The sequence below is a fragment of the Aythya fuligula genome, chromosome 21, assembly GCF_009819795.1.
Source record: "Aythya fuligula isolate bAytFul2 chromosome 21, bAytFul2.pri, whole genome shotgun sequence".
NCBI lineage: Eukaryota > Metazoa > Chordata > Aves > Anseriformes > Anatidae > Aythya > Aythya fuligula.
The window spans coordinates 2,179,251-2,200,309 of record NC_045579.1 but is presented as its reverse complement, the minus strand read 5'-3'; the positions used below and the strand labels follow the sequence as shown (position 1 = coordinate 2,200,309).

At 45.9% G+C, this 21,059-nt stretch overlaps 1 protein-coding gene across 3 annotated transcripts in view; it reads left to right on the top strand.

The window, feature by feature from the left end:
• Window positions 1–20,824, top strand: part of TMCO4 (transmembrane and coiled-coil domains 4) — a 42,910-nt gene extending 22,086 nt beyond the window's left edge. Inside the window, exons 11-15 of one of the 3 annotated variants that reach the window (XM_032201456.1) lie at window positions 1,307–1,391; window positions 2,803–2,920; window positions 5,889–6,006; window positions 18,351–18,847; window positions 20,280–20,824. In XM_032201456.1, the coding sequence (XP_032057347.1) occupies window positions 1,307–1,391; window positions 2,803–2,920; window positions 5,889–6,006; window positions 18,351–18,665 (636 nt within the window). In that variant the 3' untranslated portion in view covers window positions 18,666–18,847; window positions 20,280–20,824. Of the gene's footprint in view, window positions 1–1,306; window positions 1,392–2,802; window positions 2,921–5,888; window positions 6,007–18,350 lie in introns of all 3 variants that reach the window. The other 2 variants (XM_032201455.1, XM_032201454.1) reach the window with 2 other exon arrangements.
• The last annotated feature ends 235 nt before the right edge of the window (window positions 20,825–21,059 follow it).

The window sequence follows — 21,059 nt, the reverse complement described above, 5'->3', positions numbered from 1 at the left end:
CACCAACATCAAAGCGGCTGTGAGCACAGATTCACATGGATGTTGCCCTTCAGGCGACTCAAGTAAGTACTTTGTAGGTGCACAGGCACAATTATGGTGAGTAATTCTGTGCTTCTCTTGGAAGCCTGTGAAACAAAAGGCAGAGTATGAGCTAAAATGAGAGAGAGAAAAGCAGAGGGCATTCACAAACTGCAAAGGGAGCAAAGGGAAACAGCAGGGTATTGAGGACTTGTCAAGGAAGAAGAGATGTGTCCAGATGTGATGCAAGCTTGAAGTAGAGGTGAAATAAAATACCCCAAACAGACAAGTGGAGTGGGCTGGTACCTGTAAGAAGTGACAGACCTGAGAAGCCTTGCTGAGAAAGTTTGCAAAAGCCATTTCTGCCCCACAAAAGCCTGCCATTATTTGCTGGGCTACCACTGGCACGGAGGCGAAAGCTGTTTTCTGCTGGCCCCGTGTTAGTCTCAGAGCCACGCCAGTCCAGGATGTATTACAGAGGAACCCTGTAGGAGCTGTGACCCCAGAGCTGCATGTCATTGATAACAATGTGAAACAGCAGAGTAGAAACAAACTCGATTTCTCATAAAAATACAATCCTGGGAAAGGCAATAAACTTTATTTCATACAAGCCTTTTGTTTTGCTGGTGGCATTTGTTACTGCCTTTTAAGCATTAGCTTTTGTGAAAAGACACATTTCAGTGTGCTGCAGAATCTACAACTAGTTAGCGTGATGCCTAGGGAGTCCTAGACATCACACCTGCTCCCTGGTTAATACAAAGACTGTTTTTCATTGTTGTTGAGATTAAATCCTCTTTGATCTTAAAGAAAATCTTATTAGGCTATTCAAAATAAAAGCTTTCTGCACATCATTTTTATGACAGTCACACAGTGCTGCTGCAATTCAGTCTCAAATCTAGAGGGGGCCAATATTTTTGTATTACAGTTTCTCTTTCTGTTTATCAAAACATTTCCAAAAACATTTTGCTTCTTGAATTAGACTTCATTTGGAAATTTCAAAACTGTGAGTGTCTGGTTTGTTTCTGTTTGAGTAACGTCTTGTCACTGGGTTCTTTCAGTTGATTTTCGGAGTATCAAAAAATACAAAATACACAGATGCTCTGAATATGGAACTGTGCAAAACTTGAGGGATAGATAATCCTTTGCAATGGACAGAATTGCTCACATTTAAAAGACCGTGCACAAGCAGAAGCTTTGAATGTAAGGGTCTTAGGGATCCTGTGGCCAGACTCTCTTTCTTGGTCTAGTACAGTATTTGATGGTCTTTCCTCTTTCTCTTTGTTCTTAGGGCAAGAGACCTGTCACACTGATTGGCTTTAGTCTGGGTGCCAGAGTCATTTATTTCTGTCTGCAGGAGATGGCTCAAGAAAAAGGTAAACCTCACCTTTTAATCCTTTTCTTCATTTTCCTTACAGACGTTTTTCTTCCAACAGGAGAAATTCTTCTGGAAGAGAGCTTGAATTTTTTAGGATGAAACAGAAACCTAAAAATCTGGTTGTGAAATGCATTTGGAACCATTTTTTTCTTCTGTCAGATCTACCAGCTCAGTAGATTAAGTTTGCTATCTTCCAGTGTGGTTGGCAGCATGGTTTGGGCAGCAGTCTGTACAACAACCTTGACATTTTGTGCCATTGGACTCCTAGATCAGTCTGTGAGCTGCCCACAGCCACTGTAATCTTGGCAGAGGATGCTCTGCCTGTATTGGCAGCTCTCTGTATCTCTTGTATCTGGTTCCATGAGTCCTCCTTTCCATTTAAGTCTTTGAAATACCTCTGTCATCTGCTATTTTCATGGTAATTTTCCCCCAAAGTCAAGTATAAAACCATCTGTCAATTTATTACCCGTTGTGGTCCTGTTTATTAATAGATTCTATTTTTAATTTAGAATAAGAATAAAATCGTTATGATCAGTTGATGTAAATTGCATCTTGGAGTTGAGTCAGTAGTGAGTGTGCATATGCAGCCCGCCTTCCCCCCTACGTAGCTCATTTAATTAATTAACTGTTCATCCTCACAGAAAGTCTAATTAATAAGGAGCTTTATAAAAGAAACTGTTCAATAAAGTCCAGGAAGGGGGAATAAAGTCAAGTGAGGACAGTGAAGGTCAGCACTTTTACTGTTGACAGCTGTATACCAGAACTTAACTTCTGGTTTAAGATGGAAGTCCTCAAATACGGGAATTCTGTTCTCAGAATAAATCAAATCAAATCCAGAACGATCCTAATGGAGTTACACGGAAGCCAGAACCCAGATCCTAATCTGACCCTAGATCTACTCTTTTTGTGTCTTAAGAATGGCAGGGGCTGAGATGCTCCTCATCTGAGATGAGGACTGGCTGTGGGAAGAGTTTATTGTGCTTCATTTGTAACACACTCTCATTGTACAGAATGTCAGTCCCTCTCACCAGTTTCAAAATGTGATAGTTCAGCTTTACACAAACCCAGGTCAATAGGTTGGTGGAAGCAACTTTCCATATATTGCTGCTTGAACTGCCTCTTTCTGGACAGAGGCCAGGCCACTTCTCCCTCTTGCCATCAGCCCACTTCCTTTCACTGTCTCAGGGTCTCTAATTTTCACATTTACTGATTGCAACTGGAACTGCAGACACTTAATAATTATGTAAAGTGTTGCTTAAGATCTTCCTTTTCATTGTTTCTGTCTTTAAACCACAGAAATATGTTTTTTCTGTAGCGCATTTCTGAATATACCATTCCTTCATGTATGTGTAAAGTGTATTCTCTGATCCAGCTTCTAAATCTGACCTGTTCTGTTTTCACCTTGACAGACTCGCAGGGGATCATTGAAGATGTGGTCTTACTGGGAGCTCCAGTGGAAGGTGAAGCCAAGTACTGGAAAGCTCTCACAAAAGTGGTGTCGGGCAGGATCATAAATGGTTACTGCAGGTCAGTACATGTGTAGTTCCCTGCTTCCTTACGCTAGTGTCACTTTGAAATGATTTTGTGCATTTATCCCTTGTAAACATTCTGTAAGCCAATGTTTGTTCAGCTGGTGAGTGCATTGGTTCAGTAGTGCCGGAGACAACAGTGCCAGTCTCTTCCCTCCAGAGGTCTCTCCATCAGATTAATTGGAGATGACAGTCTGCAAGAGACAGTTTGAGGCTGTTTTGTATCCAGCTTTTGACTTTGTGCTGCACAGCGATGCTGGTTATCGGTACGTAGGTCGTGTTCATGCTGTGGCAGCATTGTGTTGCTGTGGCAGTTTGAAGCTGGGTCAGTGTTTGTGTGAATAATTTGACATGTTCTGCTGCCCCCTTAAATCTCACCTTTATGTAAGGGTCTCCAAATGCAGCCTTTAAGTTCACTGACAGTTAGAAATAAAGAAAATGAATTAAAATCTGTTAAAAGCTTTGAGGTACAATTCATTAGGTGGTGCTCATGGAGAACAATTGTGAAAATTGTCATGCAAGGGAAGGAGCTTGAGCAAACTGGAGTTTTTATATCTAGACTCAGTTTCTCATCAAGATAGCCCACATGAACGAGATACTTTACCTACAAAGGAGGGACAGCTAGAATAGCCATTGCAAATTTACTATGGATGTGAAAGAATAGAAGGGTTACCTTGAAACTAAAAGTCAGCCTTTTAAAACTGTGCAGACCACTGCTCTGCAGAGCTGTGGGAGCTGCTGGCTGAAAAGAGGGAATTTCAGAGGCCAGAAGCAGCTGAAGCTATCGTGCAAAAGCTATTAATTCAAGTGATAGTACCAAACCTAATGGCTGTATTGGAAGATAATTGTGACAAGGACCAAGGACATTGCTTACCAGCACAATTAGAAGAGGGAAATGAAAATGAAGGAATGAAGCAGGAAAGACCAAGAGCATGGGAAAATAAATTGAGAAATAACCAGGCAAGATTAGCAAAGAACATGTAACTGTGAGTAAAGACAGCTTATAAAGCCACAAACCCAGAGATCAAGGACAGTTGCAAATGCTGTTGACATTTTCCATACACACATAGGTATGTCTTACATGTGTATAAGGTGAGAAATTACTGTTACTGTGCACCTGAAATAGTGTATTAACTTACAAGAAAGAATTAAAGGATTTAAAAGCATTCAAAAATAAAACAAAAAAAAAATCATTAATCCCATCTGAAATAATGAAACGTCTGAATAATGTTGCTGAAACATCTGAGTAATGTAGCTTTTGTCCTTTTTGGCTCACAGGAGTTTTTATGGGTGCCGGATGTGCACACCAGTTTCAGTCTTTCTTCACGTGACACAGGGAAAAAGCAATTGCTGCCTCCTGTCTGTTAGTGACTGGGATTTAGGAATATCTGTTGCATATAACTGAGTTTGCCCTGGGGAATATTGCTCCTCCATGTGTTTCACAAATATCAATTTCAGTGCAAAAAGCTCCACCTCTCCATTTTCTAAACTATAAAAGAAATCATCTTGTTATAGTTTCAAAGCCTGCACGTACTGTTGGAATAACACAGCGTGTGTATTTGTAGCTCTGCATGTGCAGCAGTTTGGTTAGTCTCTTGGCTTTGGCTAGCCCCTGACTTGAATGTTGAACAAAAAAAAGCTGCAGAAAACACAGCTTGCTGCTCACAAATAGGAAAAAAAAAAAAAAACAACAAAAAAAGAAACAGGTGAGGAGACTGCCAGGAAAAATTCCACGTTAGTTCTCTGCTTTGCCCTCAACTGCTGAATTTGAACATTACTCAGCACGAGGGGCAGCTGGAGGAGGTAACTGAGAGGCAGAGTTTGTGTGAGGATGTTAGATACGAGAGATGGGTTATACAAACCTTTCTTGGTAAAGCCCCTCCTCCACCTCCTTCTCCCATCTCTCACTTACATAAATTTTGTCCTCGTTCTGTCACTTCAGGAGTAACTGTATTTAGGTCAGATGAATTACACTGAATAATCCTCCTGCAAGATCACATTTGGGCACAATTTGTTGAGCTTGAGTCCACTGTAGTTCGTCTCCTTCAGCTTTGAAATCTGGAAGTAGCTGGGGAGTGAAAGCCAGCTGTCAGGGCTGTCCCGCTCGATCTCACAGCAGGATTACAAATGCCTAGGGGAAAACCTTAACTAAATTTGTAGTTAAGGATTCAGCAAGCTTTCCAAGGAACCCGTGCCTCAGTAGCAGTGGGGTAGTGGATCAAACAGTGACTCTGATGCAGTGTGGATGTGTCGCAGGGATTTTGCAGAGCTCTGTGCAACCTTCACTCGCACCTTTTAGCACAGACCATTTGGGAGTGAACAAGAGCAGCCAGAAACAGTCTCTTGTGCTTGTGCATTTCGTCTGCTGCTGTCACAGAGTATGCATACCACTCACATCCAGCTTAAATCTGCTCTGCAGACTGTAGTGGTGTTTAAGTGTCTGGGTTTTAGGCTGTTGTGCATAGGAGAACAGATTATGGATTTCCAAAAGATGCATCACCTTCCCTCGTCATGCCAGAGTCTACCCTGCAACTGTCCCAAAGATTTACAGCAATACTTCACAGTGGGAACAGACCCCTGCTCATTTTGTCATTGAAACTCTGTATTTGTGCAGTACCTACAGATCAGGAGCACTCCGAGGGGCTTCATCGTTGACATTTCTGTCAGCAATATTGGCATCGCAGACCTCCTCACGTTCACAGCTCTCTGCGGGCTGGAGAATGTCTACCTATTCAAAAGATGAAACATGAATGTATTAATGTCTCCAGGCTGATGCAGAAATAAATAGAAAGGTCAGATTCTTAAACCCACCGAATGTAATGAAATTACCCCCATGGATCAGGACTAAACTAAGATTTACATTGTTATGTCCCAGGAATCTGTTCTCCCCATGCTCCAAGTGAGCACGTGCTGTGTCGGGTTTAGCACCAGTGTTTATTCGTGCTCTTCTTTTGCTCTGCTCCTAGGGGGGACTGGCTGCTGGGCTTTGTGTACAGAACCTCCTCCGTCCAGCTCAATGTTGCTGGCCTCCAGCCAGTCGACTTGGATGACAGGAGGATGGTAAACATGGACCTCTCGTCTGTCGTAAGTACAACTTGCTTTAGTCTCAGTTTTTCCATCTGTCCTTCACTTGCAGCACTGTAACCAGCTAGAATCTGCCTTTGCTGTTAGATTCTCTTTTTTTTGTTCTAAGATATTTCACAGCGGAGATGGAAAAGATCATTATTCTCCCAAAAAAGTCCTTGCTGTCTTGTAAGCCTCGGGCTGGCAGGTAGGCAGGATCTGCAGCTGGGAAACGTGTAGCGCAAACACATGACCTCAGAGCAGGTGAAACCTGCAGTCTTATCTGGGTGGCGCCTTCCGTGCCCTTCGAGTTCATGCGGGGGCAGGTTCCTAGCCCTCGTACCTTGGTCCCCTGGGCCACACTGACACCGTGGTGCAGGAACCTGCCGGCAGGCACAGGGCTCTGCGGTGTCAGTGGCTGCTTTGCTAGGTTGCGGGGCTGCTGGGTTTTGGAGGGTAGGTTTTCAGGAAGCAGGAAGCGTTTCACCAGTTTCACCTGTAGACGTGATAGGCACCTGGCTTCCTCAAAGCTATCTGGTGTCATTAATGATTAGCAATATTCAACTCGATTATCGCAAGCAACCTAGCGAGCTCAGTGCCTCATCATTACTCATGAGTGAGCTCTTAGAGAGCACATCATGCAGAACCTGGCTTCTGTATTCATATTCACAAGAATCTTGGATGTGCAATCTTGTCTTTCCACATCTTAATGATTCAGTTTATTTTTCACTTTCTTGTGAACTGGCCTGGAAGACGCTCAGCAGAAAGCTTAGGGCACTTCCACGGTCATTCTTCCTGCTGTGACCCTTGCTGAATGTCCCCACAGGCTGCTGGGATTATCGATGTTGCTCTGGAGCCAAAGGCGCTTTGAAATGCTTTCAGATTTTTTGGAGCACCAGCCTGCAGAGACTATAAATACCCAACTGTTACCAGCTCATTTCATTCATTATAACTGAGCTATGTATGGCCCTTGCCAGAAAACATGGGGCTTAATGCCGTACCGATAAAATATAGACCTCACAGACCAAAATATAAACCTCCCAAAAGGAAGTGGGGGGGTAATAGGGAAGTAGAGGGTTTTTAAATGTGGTCCAGCACTGTGGCTGTTCCTGTATCTTTGCATTTTACTGGGTTTTCTTGGTTAGCATTTCCACAGGCCCCCACAATCATTTTTTCACTGTCCCTGGAGTTGTCATGGCTTGCAAGCAGTGACATTTGTTGATGGCATTAAAAGAAAAATGGCAGAGGAATTCAAATGGTGATGGCAGAAGGGTGACGTTCCCTGTTAGGTTAGTCTACGTTACCCTCCTCCCTCTGAGTTCTCTTCAGAGACCCTCTTGCAGTTGACATTCTGCTTCCTGAACTTCAAACCCCCCTGAAGTCCTGCAGACCTGACCCTGCCTGGCTTGTAGCAGCCTCTCCATTTCTTCCCCAAAGGAGCAGTATTTACATCTCAGCTAAAGGAATAATGGTTGCAGAGCTGCTGTCTGCTTATCTTCTGCTGTTGTGCATCTGTGTTCGTGCTGCAGGATGCCAACAGACTGTTCTCATTTCAGAAAGAGCTGACACTTCCACTTGTTTAATCTTACTGCAAAGCGCCGGGAAAAGAAAAAAGCAATCTCTGCGGCGGGGAACACCTATGTTAAGTAGTTGTCATTCTCTTGTTCAATTTTCCTGAGCATGGAGCTGTATGAAGAGAAACGCAGTGCGTTCTGATGAACGTTTTAAAAGTAAAAAGGGAGAGGAAGGAGGGGGAAGGGAATATTCAGGGGCACTACATAAGAAGTGGCAAGAAAGCAAAAATGGATTTTACTGCAAATAGAGTGCAGCAGCATAATAGAAATATAGACAGATATTTTTGATAAAACAATTGCTCAATATGAGGCCCTTTACTGAAAAAAACTCTTTTCTGGTAAAGGAGACAAAACATCAGAACATCTGCAGTAATTCAGACCAATATCCATCAAGCCCAGTCTCCTGCCTGTCAGAGAACATCCTACTGCCTTTCCTACAAAATAGAGATAATGGGAGGGGGGATCATCATATGTACAGTGTAATGTATACACTTCTTTTCACGTGTAGATTAGATACCTGCCTTGCAGTAGACTTGTCATTCTGGTGCATGTTTCAGAGAAATGGAATGTAAGCTTCCCAGTAAAGCCTGTTTTTGACTTTTCCTAAATTCCAGAAAAAACATATGAGGTTTCCTTGAGTTTAGATGGCTTATTTGGAAAGTTCTGGAACACAAAATGTGCATCTGATTCCATAGAAGGGTCCTGAAGTGATGCAGAGTGCTTGGTGTGGCTTGAGAAGTATTATCCTGTGAGTGCCTGCTGCTGTGGGGTAACCCAGCGGAACCCATTGCTTCACCACGTCCCTCTAGGAGTTTCTCATTGAGCTTTGGCTTGTTGAAGGGATTGCAGAGGGCTCTGCTGCATCCTGACATCACCAGAAAAATACAGCTGATTCTCAGCTTCAGTGGAAATTAAGCATCTAAAAAAACAGGGTTGCTTTTCAATTAAGCTCTCGCTGCTTTTGAAGAACAATAATGATGAGACTTAATTGCAGGCTTTTCACCACAATGGGCAGGCACTGGGATGAGCGGATCTGTCATTCCTTCACTTCTGTTTCTGTCACCAGCCCTCGCAGACCTTGGGACCCTGCAGAGGACCTGGGTGCGCCTTCAAAGAGGAGGTGCACAGCCACTCACCTGCTGGGACCTCCAGCAAGGACATCTGCGGGGATGGAGCCTTTCAGGTCCCACTGAAACTCAGCCAGGGATTAGGAATAACAAGCAGGGCTAGGAATATAAAGCACAGATGATGCAAAAGCGCTGAGTGTGAAAATATAAAAATAGCTTCAGTACTTTTGACATCTTACAGTCCATCCATGGGGAAAAATGGACAGGACCCAGAGGGCTCGGTTCTCTTTGCTGTGGTAGTATCAGAGCCTTCGAACAAGTGGTGGGCTAAGAGACCTCAGCATAAACAGGAATTCACTTCCAAGGCATTTATTGCACATCTCTCTTGATTAGCATGTTTTTTATCTGACTGTCAGTAAAAAAAAACAGAGAAAAAAAACGTCCTCCCACTCAGCAAATGCAGTTATGAAAGCCTTCCCGGTGGTTACAATGGGACTGATTTATTCAGTAGATTTATTTGACAGCACCTGTTACAAAGACCGAGGAAGTAATTGAGCTGTGGTGTATTAGATTGCTGCTTGTTCAAGTGGGATGCTGTGGGTTATGTTTTGCATTAACATTTGAATGTTGCAGAAATGCTCAGAGCCATCGCTTCAGGCGGAGCATTTTCACAGAGCCTCACAAGTCGAGTTTACGTTTCTCTGGACAATTTCACTGCAGCAGGGACTTGGGGTGAACCTGCAAGCTTGGGGGAAGGAGGAATGCAGGGCTGGAAAACTGGTAGAGAGCATGCTGGCAGCTCAGTTCTCCTGTTTGTAATTTTCATCCACACGTGGTCCAGATGGCAGCTGCCTACCTGATGCTGGTGCTCATAAATTCCTATAAAGGCAAGACAAAAACACCACCTGAGAGTAAACCTCTCCAGAAACACGTGGCAAGCCAGCTCTGGGTTCTGCACAACTCACAGACTGAAGACACGAGTACTTTTTTTTTTATCTCTTGAGCATTGCTGTAACGGTGCACAGCAGCAAAACATGCTGCTGTATTTCATGGCCATGTTCTCCTGAAGCATCTTAGCACAGTGAAAGAAGAGCAGAGCTCATTTTTAGAATAATCAGGATCATACCCCAGCACACTTTTGCTTCTTAAATATGAGCTACCTCAAAAGCTTTCTGCCTGTGCTTTTCTTTGCTGCTGTAACTGAACACTGGAGTAGCTCTCTTTATGACAATGACTAAAGAAAAAAAAAAAAAAACAAACAAGAATAACTGATCTTTCTTTCCAAAAGCACTCTCAGAAGAGAAGCTGAGTATTCCTATTATGAGGGAATGCAAACTGACTCCAAACAGTCTGGTCTTCAACCAGCCGGGTACATACATAGCAGAAGCAGATGAGAAGTCTGACTTTTGTGAAATCCATCTGATTTGGCACATCTGTAATTTAGGCTTTTCCCCCCCAAAAATACTTTGAACTGGTTTTTATTTCTAGTATTCCTAGTATTTGAAACAAAGAATTAATTGTGGTTACAAAATGTGGGTTAATTAAGAATCCTGGGGAGTTCAAAATGCAACAGGCTGCCTCTGTCTCACTATCCTGCTGTTCCACTTGATTCAAACGAGCAGCGCCACCTCCCCTGGTGACAGGAATGAACAGGATATGGACAGGAATGAGCGAGGAGCAGAATTCAGCTTTAGGCAGTGGCCCGAAGGAGGCTGGAGAGGGTTCTCGAACAGCTGCATGCAGAAAAGCAGACAAATCCAGTCCTCTTCAGTGATGAGGGGAACTGATTTCCCCTGACAAAAATCCATAGTTTCATTTAATGTCCAACTGATTTCTTTGCTGCTTCAGGAGAGAAGTGGTGGGCTCTGAGCAGAGAAGGGAGAACGTGAGCACGTTCTGCAAGGACTTGTGCAAAGGAAAGCCATTTTGTTTATGAAGCACCTCCAGTACGTCCAGCTGTTTCGTGTAGAAAAGTTCTCTTCTTGTGTCTGAAGTTTCCTCCAAGTATCAATTAAAAGGTAAATTGTAAAGATGTGGGAGGAAGAAAGGAACAGAACAGAAATCAGAATTTGAAAGGAGGCCTTAGCGCCTCCCAAGGAACCAGCTCGGGTTTTCTTTTCCACCTGTTCAGTGTCCCAAAGATGCAAATGCTTCTTTTCTTCTCATCCCCTTGTCAGCTGGCAGCAGGGGCAGTGCTGTGGTCATTCACTGCTGATGCACTTCTTTGGTGGCCAAGGCTGATGATGATGTCTTCCCTGAGGGCATGCAGGCCTTTGTGGAAACAAATCTACTGGTTTGCGAGGCTATAAGGGGTGTGTTCCTGCATTTTTTGGCTGGGAAGGAAAAGCTTCATCCTCTTCATATGTCCATGCAACCCTGGAGTTGTCGGTGGCTTAGTTTTCTGTGATCCTTCTTGCTGTTGTTCCCATTTGGGAGCTCTGATAACCACGCATTAAATACATATTAAATCCATTTTTCTCTTTGGGATTCAAGCAGAGTGTGCTGGCAATGTCAATACGTTAGAACGGAGGAAGGAACTGAATAAGCTTTCTCCAAAACAAGTGCAAATGGACCCATCAATAACTTGCAGTTTGTTTTCCCTTGGTGACAGACAAAAATTCGAAGGCTGGTGTCGCTCCTTGCTTCAGCACAGATGCATTGCTTGATCTTGATATACTCCTTGGAAGGCAGGGGATGTTTAGCTGCTTCTAAAAGGCAAGCAGAACCATTCTATAGCAGTCCCTCAGCCTTTATTTCATAAATCTGGTGCCAAAACTCGCATACACACTGCCATGGAGAAGCAGCGTGGTGCCTTAACAACATGGCCTCGCTGCAGATTTACAGGAGGAATTTTCTCATTTCCTCCATTGTGCCTGGAACACGTGGGTATCATTTTGCAGAGGGTTTCTACAATATCCGAGTGAGTGAGTGCAGTGTTTGGACTACTACTTGCCCATCTTTTAGATTTTTCTCTTACGCTTTACACATTAGCACACCTTGAGTTTGAAAATAGGACTGTTCCCATAAAGCCAGACGGTGCAGGCTCCATTCCTGACGGGTTTGCAGTTAACAGGTTTGTAAGGTGCAGACTTTGCCAGCAGCCATCCCAATCACACAGCCGTTACGTGAGCAGAGCCGCCAGCAGAAGCAGTGGGAGTGTTCCCGAAGTGTTGTTAATAATGCTTGATTCTGCAGGAGTTGCTATATAAAACACACACAGGTGAACTGAGGAGAGAATTTATCTTTCTATTTCATGTCTTGTGTTGGAACACGAATGACAATTCAGTATCATTTTTGTGTTCAGTTTTGAGCTTCATTTCTAACCTCTTCAGCTAACATGGGAAGAAAATTCTGTATCAACAGCCAATTATGAGTGTTAATCAAGGAGAAGACTGACTTGGCTGACACAGTGTGTACGCGAGGTTTTCTGCTGTAGCAGCACAGTTTCAGCAGTTGTGTTGGAGATCTTGCAATTACAGCAGCACGTATGATTGATATTCATAATCTAGCTGAAATACCGTGAAGTTTACCACTGCCTGCTGCCCCAGGGACGTTAGGGTCATGACAGATCTTAAACTTGCAGCATATCCAGGTGCGATGGGTTTGTAGGAGACTGAGGTGCTCAGGAGAGAGCTTGCACTATTTCAGCTGGTGAAATCTCCTAAATGGCCAAGACTTCTCGCCTAGATGTAATATCACCATCGATTTGTAAAGGAGATTAAAGTATGAATGAGCTGAGAACAGGACATTGTCTTGAAATATGGCAAAAGTTCCCTTAGTTAACCCTAAGTGTTAAAAAGCGTCACAAAGGCGAGTTGCTGCCTGTGGCTGCACACCCTTTGGAGCAGTTCCCTCTGCCCACCGATGCCTGTTCTAGCGGGGTTACCATCCGTGGTGTTTGTGACCCAGTTTTGTCTAAACAGTCAGGTAGCCTGCTTGGTGGTTGACTTTTTGGGTCTGAGGTTTGCAGGGGATGGTCTCGGTGCTGCAGGCACTTAAGTAGGGAAGAAGAGGACCTGGGGAAGCCACTCGGAGAATGCTTAAGTCTGCCCTGCATCCCAGGGCTCAGCTGGTAAAAACCGATCTTGTTTCATGGAGCTGAGCTGAAAATCTGTTTTGAAAGCTGCAAAGATGGAAAAGTAATGTTTGGCTGCCAGATCTTGTGTATTCTTGGAGCAAGGAGGGGAGAGGATGGGTGAGCAGACCCTGTCAGTGCTCCAGAGGAGGAGTCTTCCCCTGCTGCAGGCAGATGCTGTTTTGTCATTGCATTATGGAGACCGAATCTCATCTCAGTGTCTTCATTTGCAGAAGCTGGACCCTTCTAAACATTCTTCATAATCCTGACTTGATCAATGCAGCAGATATTTTGGATCACCACTGGACTGCTGTAGTTTCCAATGTCAGATATCTGGGTCCCCCAAACACTCCAGTTTGATACATCGAGCTAGTCTTTATTTCTCGGCATCCTTTTTCCTTTGAGGTCTAAGATATTCTGCTCAAATTATTTCCTTGCTGTAATTATATGCACAGTATATTCCAGGCCTCTCAAGACATTCCTTACACCATCTAATTTAAATAATTTCTACTTGACTTAGCACAGAGAGATAAGTATTTGACTATGCCACCCTGAAAGTAAGTGGCATGTTTTGCAACTTAGATACGGCTGGAAGGACTGGGAACGTTCACACACAAACCCCACAGCCAAAGAAAGAAGAGCTGATTCCACTTCTGGCAGTCATTAGTGAGAGCACCAGCAAAAAGAAACTCCAAAAGAAATAATCCACAGCAACACTTGAAAAATGTACATAAGCAGCCGTTACCTTTGGCTCAACGGCTTGGTGTGGAGTGCACTGCCTGTCAGCAGGACATTCGTGGAGGTACCTTTCCCTTGAACCTCTTTCAAGAGCTATCTTATTAATTCTCCACTTACAGAGCTCCCTCTAATGTCCAGTCAGTCCTGTCGGATGTACAGCTTTTCCCTGCTCAGCCCGGCAGGGCTTCAGACATCTAAAACTTATTTCCCCCATTTTGCTCCTCCATTTTCTCGTTGTATTCTGGTTCTCCTCTCCCTGCAGTCCTCTTGGAATTGGCAGAGGTGAATTGAGAATAAAGCTGCCTGGGTTTTCTGCAGTGCACGACTCCAAGCAAAAAAGTGGTGTTTACTCAGAACGGTCAACACAGGCACGTTCCCACAGAGCATTTCAAAGCTTGAAGGAAAAAGTCACTGGTAAAAGTTATTTCATTGCTGTGGAATTGGCCTCAGCTCTGTCTGAGGGTAACGTCCCAGCTGACTGCGTGAAGAAATTACTGTCTTGCTTGAGAAATGTCACTGTAATTAAAGAACTTTTCCCAGGCAGGTCAGTGTGTTCAATTCACAAGAGTTGTAATTGTGCAAAGGGATGATTTAGAAGGAAAGCCTGTTAGCTGTGCCTGAATCATGTTCCGATCTTTATTCCATCAGCTATTCAGAGCAGAAATAGAAACATGAATGGGGAATAACGTAAATGACATTGGCAGTCTTTACAAAATAAATTGAGCTCCATAAAGATTTCCTCAAATGTAATTAGCTTCTCCTCTGCTGGAAACCAGAATTGCTAAAGCTGGTTATACCTCTAAGTGGGAAGGAGGAATTGTCACGGATGCCCAGGCCACATTTTCTAATTATCCATTTAAATTCTAGTTTCTCAGCTACTGGACTTGTTCATGTCCTCACTTCAGGAAATCATTGCTTCCAAAGAACGAAAACAGGGGAATTTTACGTCTGTTTTAACTTAGCTCAGTGCCAGCCTCTTCTGTGGTTTGTTTCGTGTTCTGCTGGTGCTCATAGTGGAAATCTGCTCTCCCACCGGCTTTTGTGTGCGTGCCCAAGTCCAGCCCCGTTCCTCTGGCTGAGCAGTGTTAGGTCGTTGCCGTAAGCTTTCAGAAAACGCTGTGAAAAAAGGATAGGAAATTTTCTGCAAGACTGAAAGTCCTCTGGCAGGCAAGGCACACTCAGCACTCTGAATTAAGGCTCACACTGACACGTGGGAGAAACTCTGACCAGGGACACCTGCCGCTTTGGCAAAGGTGACTGCATTTTGATTGATAACCTGGCATGGCTTGGGAGTCCTGCAATCAGGCAGCCTTTGCCGCTGTTGTTTTGTGACCAACAAATTCCCTGCCGCTGTCTGATGTGGAGAGCAAAGCAAACAGCTGACCTGACAGCAAACGTTGCTGAGCTGGCTCCGTCGCGATGTGCTGCTCAGAGGTAGGTTGCATTTTATTACATGCACACAGACCGGTGGGAAGAAAGGGCTGCTGAAAAGTGAGCTGTGGCTATTGTCTGTGCCTCGGGAACTGCAGCTTGCTCTGCTAACTCTTCTCACTCCGTGCAAAGTCATGTTTTATATTAAAACAGGTAGTATCTAGCTGAAAGCAGTCCTGTAAATGTGATGCCATTCACGGGCATCGCTTACTGCTGAGATGAGGAAGCTCTGAAGAGAAAAGTTGACTTGGGGATATTTTTTCCAGCATGGTAGGGTTGCTTTTTGAGTGTAGCAGGCTCAAAGCAAGTCAAAGAGCTGCAATTCTCAGCCATATCAGTGACCTGCACTGCTGTGCAGAGTACCTGTGAACCCTCTGCTCGTGCTGCATTCCTCACTTGTTCCTCTGCAATTCTCCTTGAATCCTTTGGGTGTTTGTCAAGGAGAGCAGGAGGGAAGCAGAGTCCAGCTGCCCTGTCCTTTATCTCTCTCTGCAGGCAGCAGAAAGGCCAGGGGGCTTTCAGCTGAGCTCTTGCAAATCACACAGCCTGCAGAGCAAGCAGCTTTTACAGTCCCCTGTGCTGGACTTCAGAGCAGGTCCATGCTCTTTGCCTTGGTCACTTGCTGTCAACGAAGAAGCCGTTTCTTACGTCGGCCAAACAGGATCTTAAAACAGGTGGCTCTGCAATGAGCAAAGACTTCTACCTGCCGGTCCCTCTCCACGGGGAACTGCTCCCACTAACAGAGACAGCAGCATCCGAGCTCACTCCTTGCCGTGATGCAGAGACCACCAGCGGGCTGCTTTCAGGCCCAGGGGTTTGTTTTCAGTGCCCATAAATCGAACCGTGTTTTTGTGCCACTAACCAGAGACGGTCACTGCAACGAACAAGATGAGTTCCATGTGAGTTTTGTAGAGACAGGTGACAGATTAGAGACAGATGAATTTTGTAGAGACAGCTCAAGGACATTTGGGACACTTTTGATTTGATGTAATGTTAAAAACCTTTCCGGACTGTTTGGAGTGATGGCTCCTTTCAGCTGATTGAGAGATCCACCTGAACACTGCTGTGGGCTGTAGGCCTTTGGAGATCCCTCTGTGCAGTGCTGCAGTCCTGCAGCAGAAGTAGGGGTATAAACAGTCAGCTTGCGTCTTGCCATGAGTCAAGGCAACCATAAAAGCAGATGTAAGAGAGAAGTCACCTTAGCACACCGATAAACCTAACTCTCTGTTTTCATTTCCTTGTAACAAGCCCCAATATATTTGCTTTGGTTACAAGAGTGCTTTTTCATTCCCTTTGTTTTGGTGTTCCTCCTGCACTTTGCTCTGACAAAGTTTCAAGCAATCGTTTAGTTCTCTTTAAAACTTTTATTGTCCCTTAGGACAGCTTGGAAATTCCCATCCCTTCCCCAGCGCAGCCCCCCCAGCAGGAGCACTCAGCCCTGCAGACTGCAGCTGAGCACAGGCATTCGAGAGATGGAGGTGCTGAATTTTCCCACCAAGATGGTATCACAGAAAGTAGCAAGGAGTTTTCTTGGCTGTTCATTTGGTGAGGGCTCAGGGCTTCGTGTCACAGGGTAGCAGACTTCTGAGAAGAGCCGTTGAGCTTCTTGGTGCTCCTGTTTGTCTGGCTGTGTGGAATCCTTCCTAGGACTCTCCTGGAAAGAGAAGGGAGTTTCCTTTGAGGAGATGTAGTGGTGTTAGTAGATCTGCAGTAAGGGGCAGACTTCTGGGAGGTCTCAGCTTCTGTTTCAGCTGTGTGAGGAAAGGCTCAGCTGTTCAGCGTGCCCATACCCATCACCTCTCAGTGTTCCTGGTGCTCAAGGAAGAGGAATTTGCTTTAGTGGAAGCTGCTGGATACCAAGGAATTAGGAAAATCTAGTCCTTAGGGTGACAAAGGGAATTTGTTCTCTCTGATTGAGTGGGTAACACAACGAGCCCCTTACAAATCCTCAAGCACTGGCCGGGACAGGTGGAGTGTGATGACTGGGAGGGTTTCCGAACCCAGCAAACCAAGAGGTTCAGCAACCCCTCCCGGTGAGTCCATCGCCTTCTCACTTCTCTCCACCTTGTCCAGGGCTGTGTTTGTTGCCTTCTTTAGCCCCAGGCTCCCCTGTGGGGCAGTAAAAGGTTCATAGTTCTTCAGAGAACAGTGCACACATCTTAACAGCCAGTCCGTTCGTCCTTCGGTGGTTATTTTAATGAACTAATCTGTTCGAAACATCACGAGCCCGTTGAGCCATCTGGACTGATGAAAGTCGCATATTGCATTACTAATGGGCTGATTAAATCCTTTAGTTTGCTCCAAGTCCTAATGCCTCCAAATGTTACCGCTCACAAGCTGCTTCACCCAACGGGCCAGGAGCTCTGGATTTTGCCCTTGCAGAGGAGGAGGCTCGCAGCACCTTTGGGCAGAGGGGTGCTGGAAATCTCTTCCAAGAGCTCTTACCATCCGTGTGAGCACAGCCCATCCCAGGGAAACTGCGACTGCAGTGCTGGGTGTGGAAATTCCCTAATTTCTGGCAAGCTTTGGCAAAATAAGAGGAGGTGATGCCTGGGACAGCTTTCTGGCTGGGTCAGGAAGGAATTAAACTGCTGGAAATAATTTCCAAAGGTGTTTTGGCTGCAAGGACAACAGCAAGGGAGACCTACAGGCTGGTCTGCAGAAGGATCTTGGCTGTAATTACTTCAGACACATGGCTTGAGCAGGACACCTGAAACAGAGGAGGCAGGCTCTGCCCTTCCAGCCAGGTAGCCTTTAACACACAACAATAATTAGCACTGCCGAGGAGTTTTTTTTTTTTTTCTCTCTCCCTCCTGTGCCCTGACTGGAAGGACACATTCCAAGAGCTGCATCAGAAGGGTTTATCTTATCACAGAAATCACCCTACAGTCTAATGTCATTTTTTTTTTTTTTTAAACAGTGCACTGTTGACTTCAATTGGGTTTATGAACTTAAAACTCTTGGCCTCCCGGTTTTATATGGTGCCCACAAGGACAGCTCAGTGGACATTCACATAGTGCCTCACAGCACCTTCCAGCCAGGAACCTTTACACACTTGGTAGCTGTTGATCTAATGACTGTATCTTAATTGAAATAAGGTAATCTTTTATGAGAAAGCTAAGGCGCAGGGAGGACACGTGATTTACCAGAGAGCAGGGAGCTGAACTGAGTCAAGTCGTCTTCTATCTGCGAGTCTCTCCCTGAGATCACCTCCGCTTTTACCCTCGTGGCACCGAGTCCCATTTTGTACAATGCCCAAGCACCAAACATACATCTCCCAAAGATAAAGTAATCCAGGAGCAGTGTGTGCCACAAGGTTAGGGTTTTTCCATGCAGGACTGCGTTGTTCAGACCTCTCTCTTTCAGCTTTTCCGAGCTGAAACCAAATCTCACGGCAGTGGAGGCTTTTGGGACAGAGGCTGGAATTGAGCTGGGTTCCCCACAGCTTCCCCACTAACCAGACTCCTCGTTTGCTTGTAGGTCAAGGGCCACCTGGACTACATGAAGCAAATGGACACGATCCTGAAAGCTGTGGGCATTAAAACCAAGGAGTGTCGGTTGGAGGAGAAGGCTGGTGCCGGACTTTTCCCCCCTCCAGCCAAGAAATCGCAGCAGGAAGCAGGCGGCGAGACTCAGGCAGAGGAAAACACTGTGCAAGAGGAGGATGGAGCTGGCGGTGGCCACTGGTCCTGGGCACCCACGGCCAGCAGCAGCCTGAATTCTGGACACCTGAGCTCTGTGCCTGCTGACACGAGCAGAGATGGGGAGCTGGCAGTGGGCACAGGCACAGACTGAACCTCTAGAGCTGGCGCAGACATCTCTTTCTCTCTTTCTCTCTCTCTCTGTCCCCAAACCGAATCCCCAATCCTTCCTCTGCTCCCCGCAGGCCAGCTGCCACACACATTTTATCCAGCTCCAGCTGCACAGAGGCATCCCTCAGGCCCATGGACACGTGGATGCTGTGTGCTCAGCACCAGGTGGGCTCCCCGTGCGGGCTGTGAGCAGCTGCGGGGCTGCTCTGGCTGGACGGGAGAGGCAGCAGAACCCTCAGCAAGCCCACACATTAGCTGGCCTGTGTGGAGGCGAATTGGAGCTCTGTGATGGGCAGGGATGCTCAGCCAGCACGAAAAGCGCTCAGAAAGCACCATCCATTGCTTCCCGAAGGAGTATCAGCGGAGCTGGCGGAACTGCACCTGCACTTTTCAGACCCTTCTGAGGGCCCAGAGAGTGTCACTGGATCCAAGCTTTGGGAGCAGCTGCCCACGACATCTCCCAGAGATGAGAAAGGCCTGATGCCTTCTCGCTGATTCCCTCAGTGGTTGATTTGGATTTTGGTTTCCAGGTGCCCAGCTCTGCGTGTCTCAGCGTCCTCGCTTCAGCTCTGCTAACCGGGAAGGCGAAAGGCTGAGGGCACCTGGCTTCCTTCCCTGTTCTGCTGCAGGTTTGCTGCCATGGCTTGGGCACTTTCCAATCGACAGGAGGGTTTCCCTATCTGCGAGCTGAGGGTGATGAGTAGCTGAGGCCTCATTACTGTTAGAAACGTGCTTTGGGTCCCTAGGTGTGAAAGACAGCAGGAGAAGCAGAGTGGGCTTTTCATGATTTCTTACTTTGTGAAACTTCATCCCAGGCTTCGCAAGCCAGCAACCCACAGAGGCTTTTGTTTTTGTGTCCCACACACATCTCCAGCCTCAAAAGCCCTGTCTAAACATATTTTAATTGGCTTAAAATAAAACTAATACTTGGCGTAGGATAAACACAAGTCTGCTTGATTTCTACCTCCTTCCATAAAGCGAATTGGCATCCACTCTCTTCTCCCCCAGTCTCAAACCAGAGGGACGCAGCTTTATATCCCCTGCCATGCATCTTCCATCACATCTTCCCTAAAAGACCCTTTCCTGGCCTATTTTGCTGCCCAGCCCAAGAAAATGCAACCTAGCAGGGGTATGGCAAGAGGGTAAACCCCCTTCTGAGAGCACCTTTGTTCTTTTCTAGGTTAAACCAAGTGCCTTTGTGTATAAATACTCTCCCACCTCCAGATCTGGAAGGCCTCATTGACTCACGTGAGGGGAAGCAGTGCAATCGCAGCTTCTGCTTTTGCTTCATGGAGTCCTCCCTCTCCCTGCTGCTGGTTTCCTACCAACCTCTCCTCTTTTTCCTGAGCTTTCCGCAATCCTTACCTTCAGGTTCCTCGGGCAGTTGAGGTGCAGCGAGGCGGCAGCGTGACCCGGCAGTGCTTTGGGTGTGGGGCCTGGCTCTTCCTCTGCCCCAGCCCTGCCACCGAGGAGGGCTCAGAGCTTCCAGATTCCAACGCACGATGGGCACGTGGCTGGGCTGGGGCTGTTGGAGGCAAGTGCTGGGATCCCCCAGGGGCCCGCCCGTCGCAGGCAGCTCTTGTGGTGTTGGCTGTAGGAAAGGGGCACGATTCCTCTACAGGATCAGAAGATTTGTCCACAAGCAAACGCCTTCCCACCAAGAAGTAGCTCGATGAGAACGGTATTGCTGCTTCCTAAAATTTGGCTTGGAGAAGTTCACCAGCTGAAATTCTGAACAACCTCTGCTCGTGGAGGAAATGTGTCTGTGAACAGCTTTGTTGCAGAGTGCTGCTGGGTGCTGGCAGCAAGCTCCTTTTGTTCATCTCCTGGAGCCTGCGTCTGCTGAACTGGTTACCTGAGGAACCGGGGAGTCCATCGCGTGTTTTTCTACTCTGGTTTAACTGGAGTTACAGCCCATGGATGTTTTTATATAGAACTATTTGTGGACAGATGAACACATTCATCTTCATGCTCGATACCAGGACCAAGCTAAATATCTGGCCACAGATATAAGGAAAAAAATGTATTAAACAGTTTGATACTTGAACCTGTGATGAGTTGAGGTCATTTATCGTTGACCACAGGGCCAGCCATCGGCTGCAAGTGTGTTTGTAGCAAATAAATGTCAAGTTAGTCATTGAAGTAAGCACTTCTTGTTCAGTTCTGGAGCATATGTGGGCAATGTGGAAAGAAAACTAATGAGACTTTGCCTGTCATGCAGCTTCTTCTCCCTGCATCGTGTTGGTTTGTCTGTGTGATTGCGGGCTTCAGGAGCACAACCAAAATCATGAGCTCTGAAGCAAGGCTAGTAGGGCAGGAGTTCAGGGAGGGCACAGCAACAAACTACCAACCCGACTGCATCTGAAAGGCACTTGAG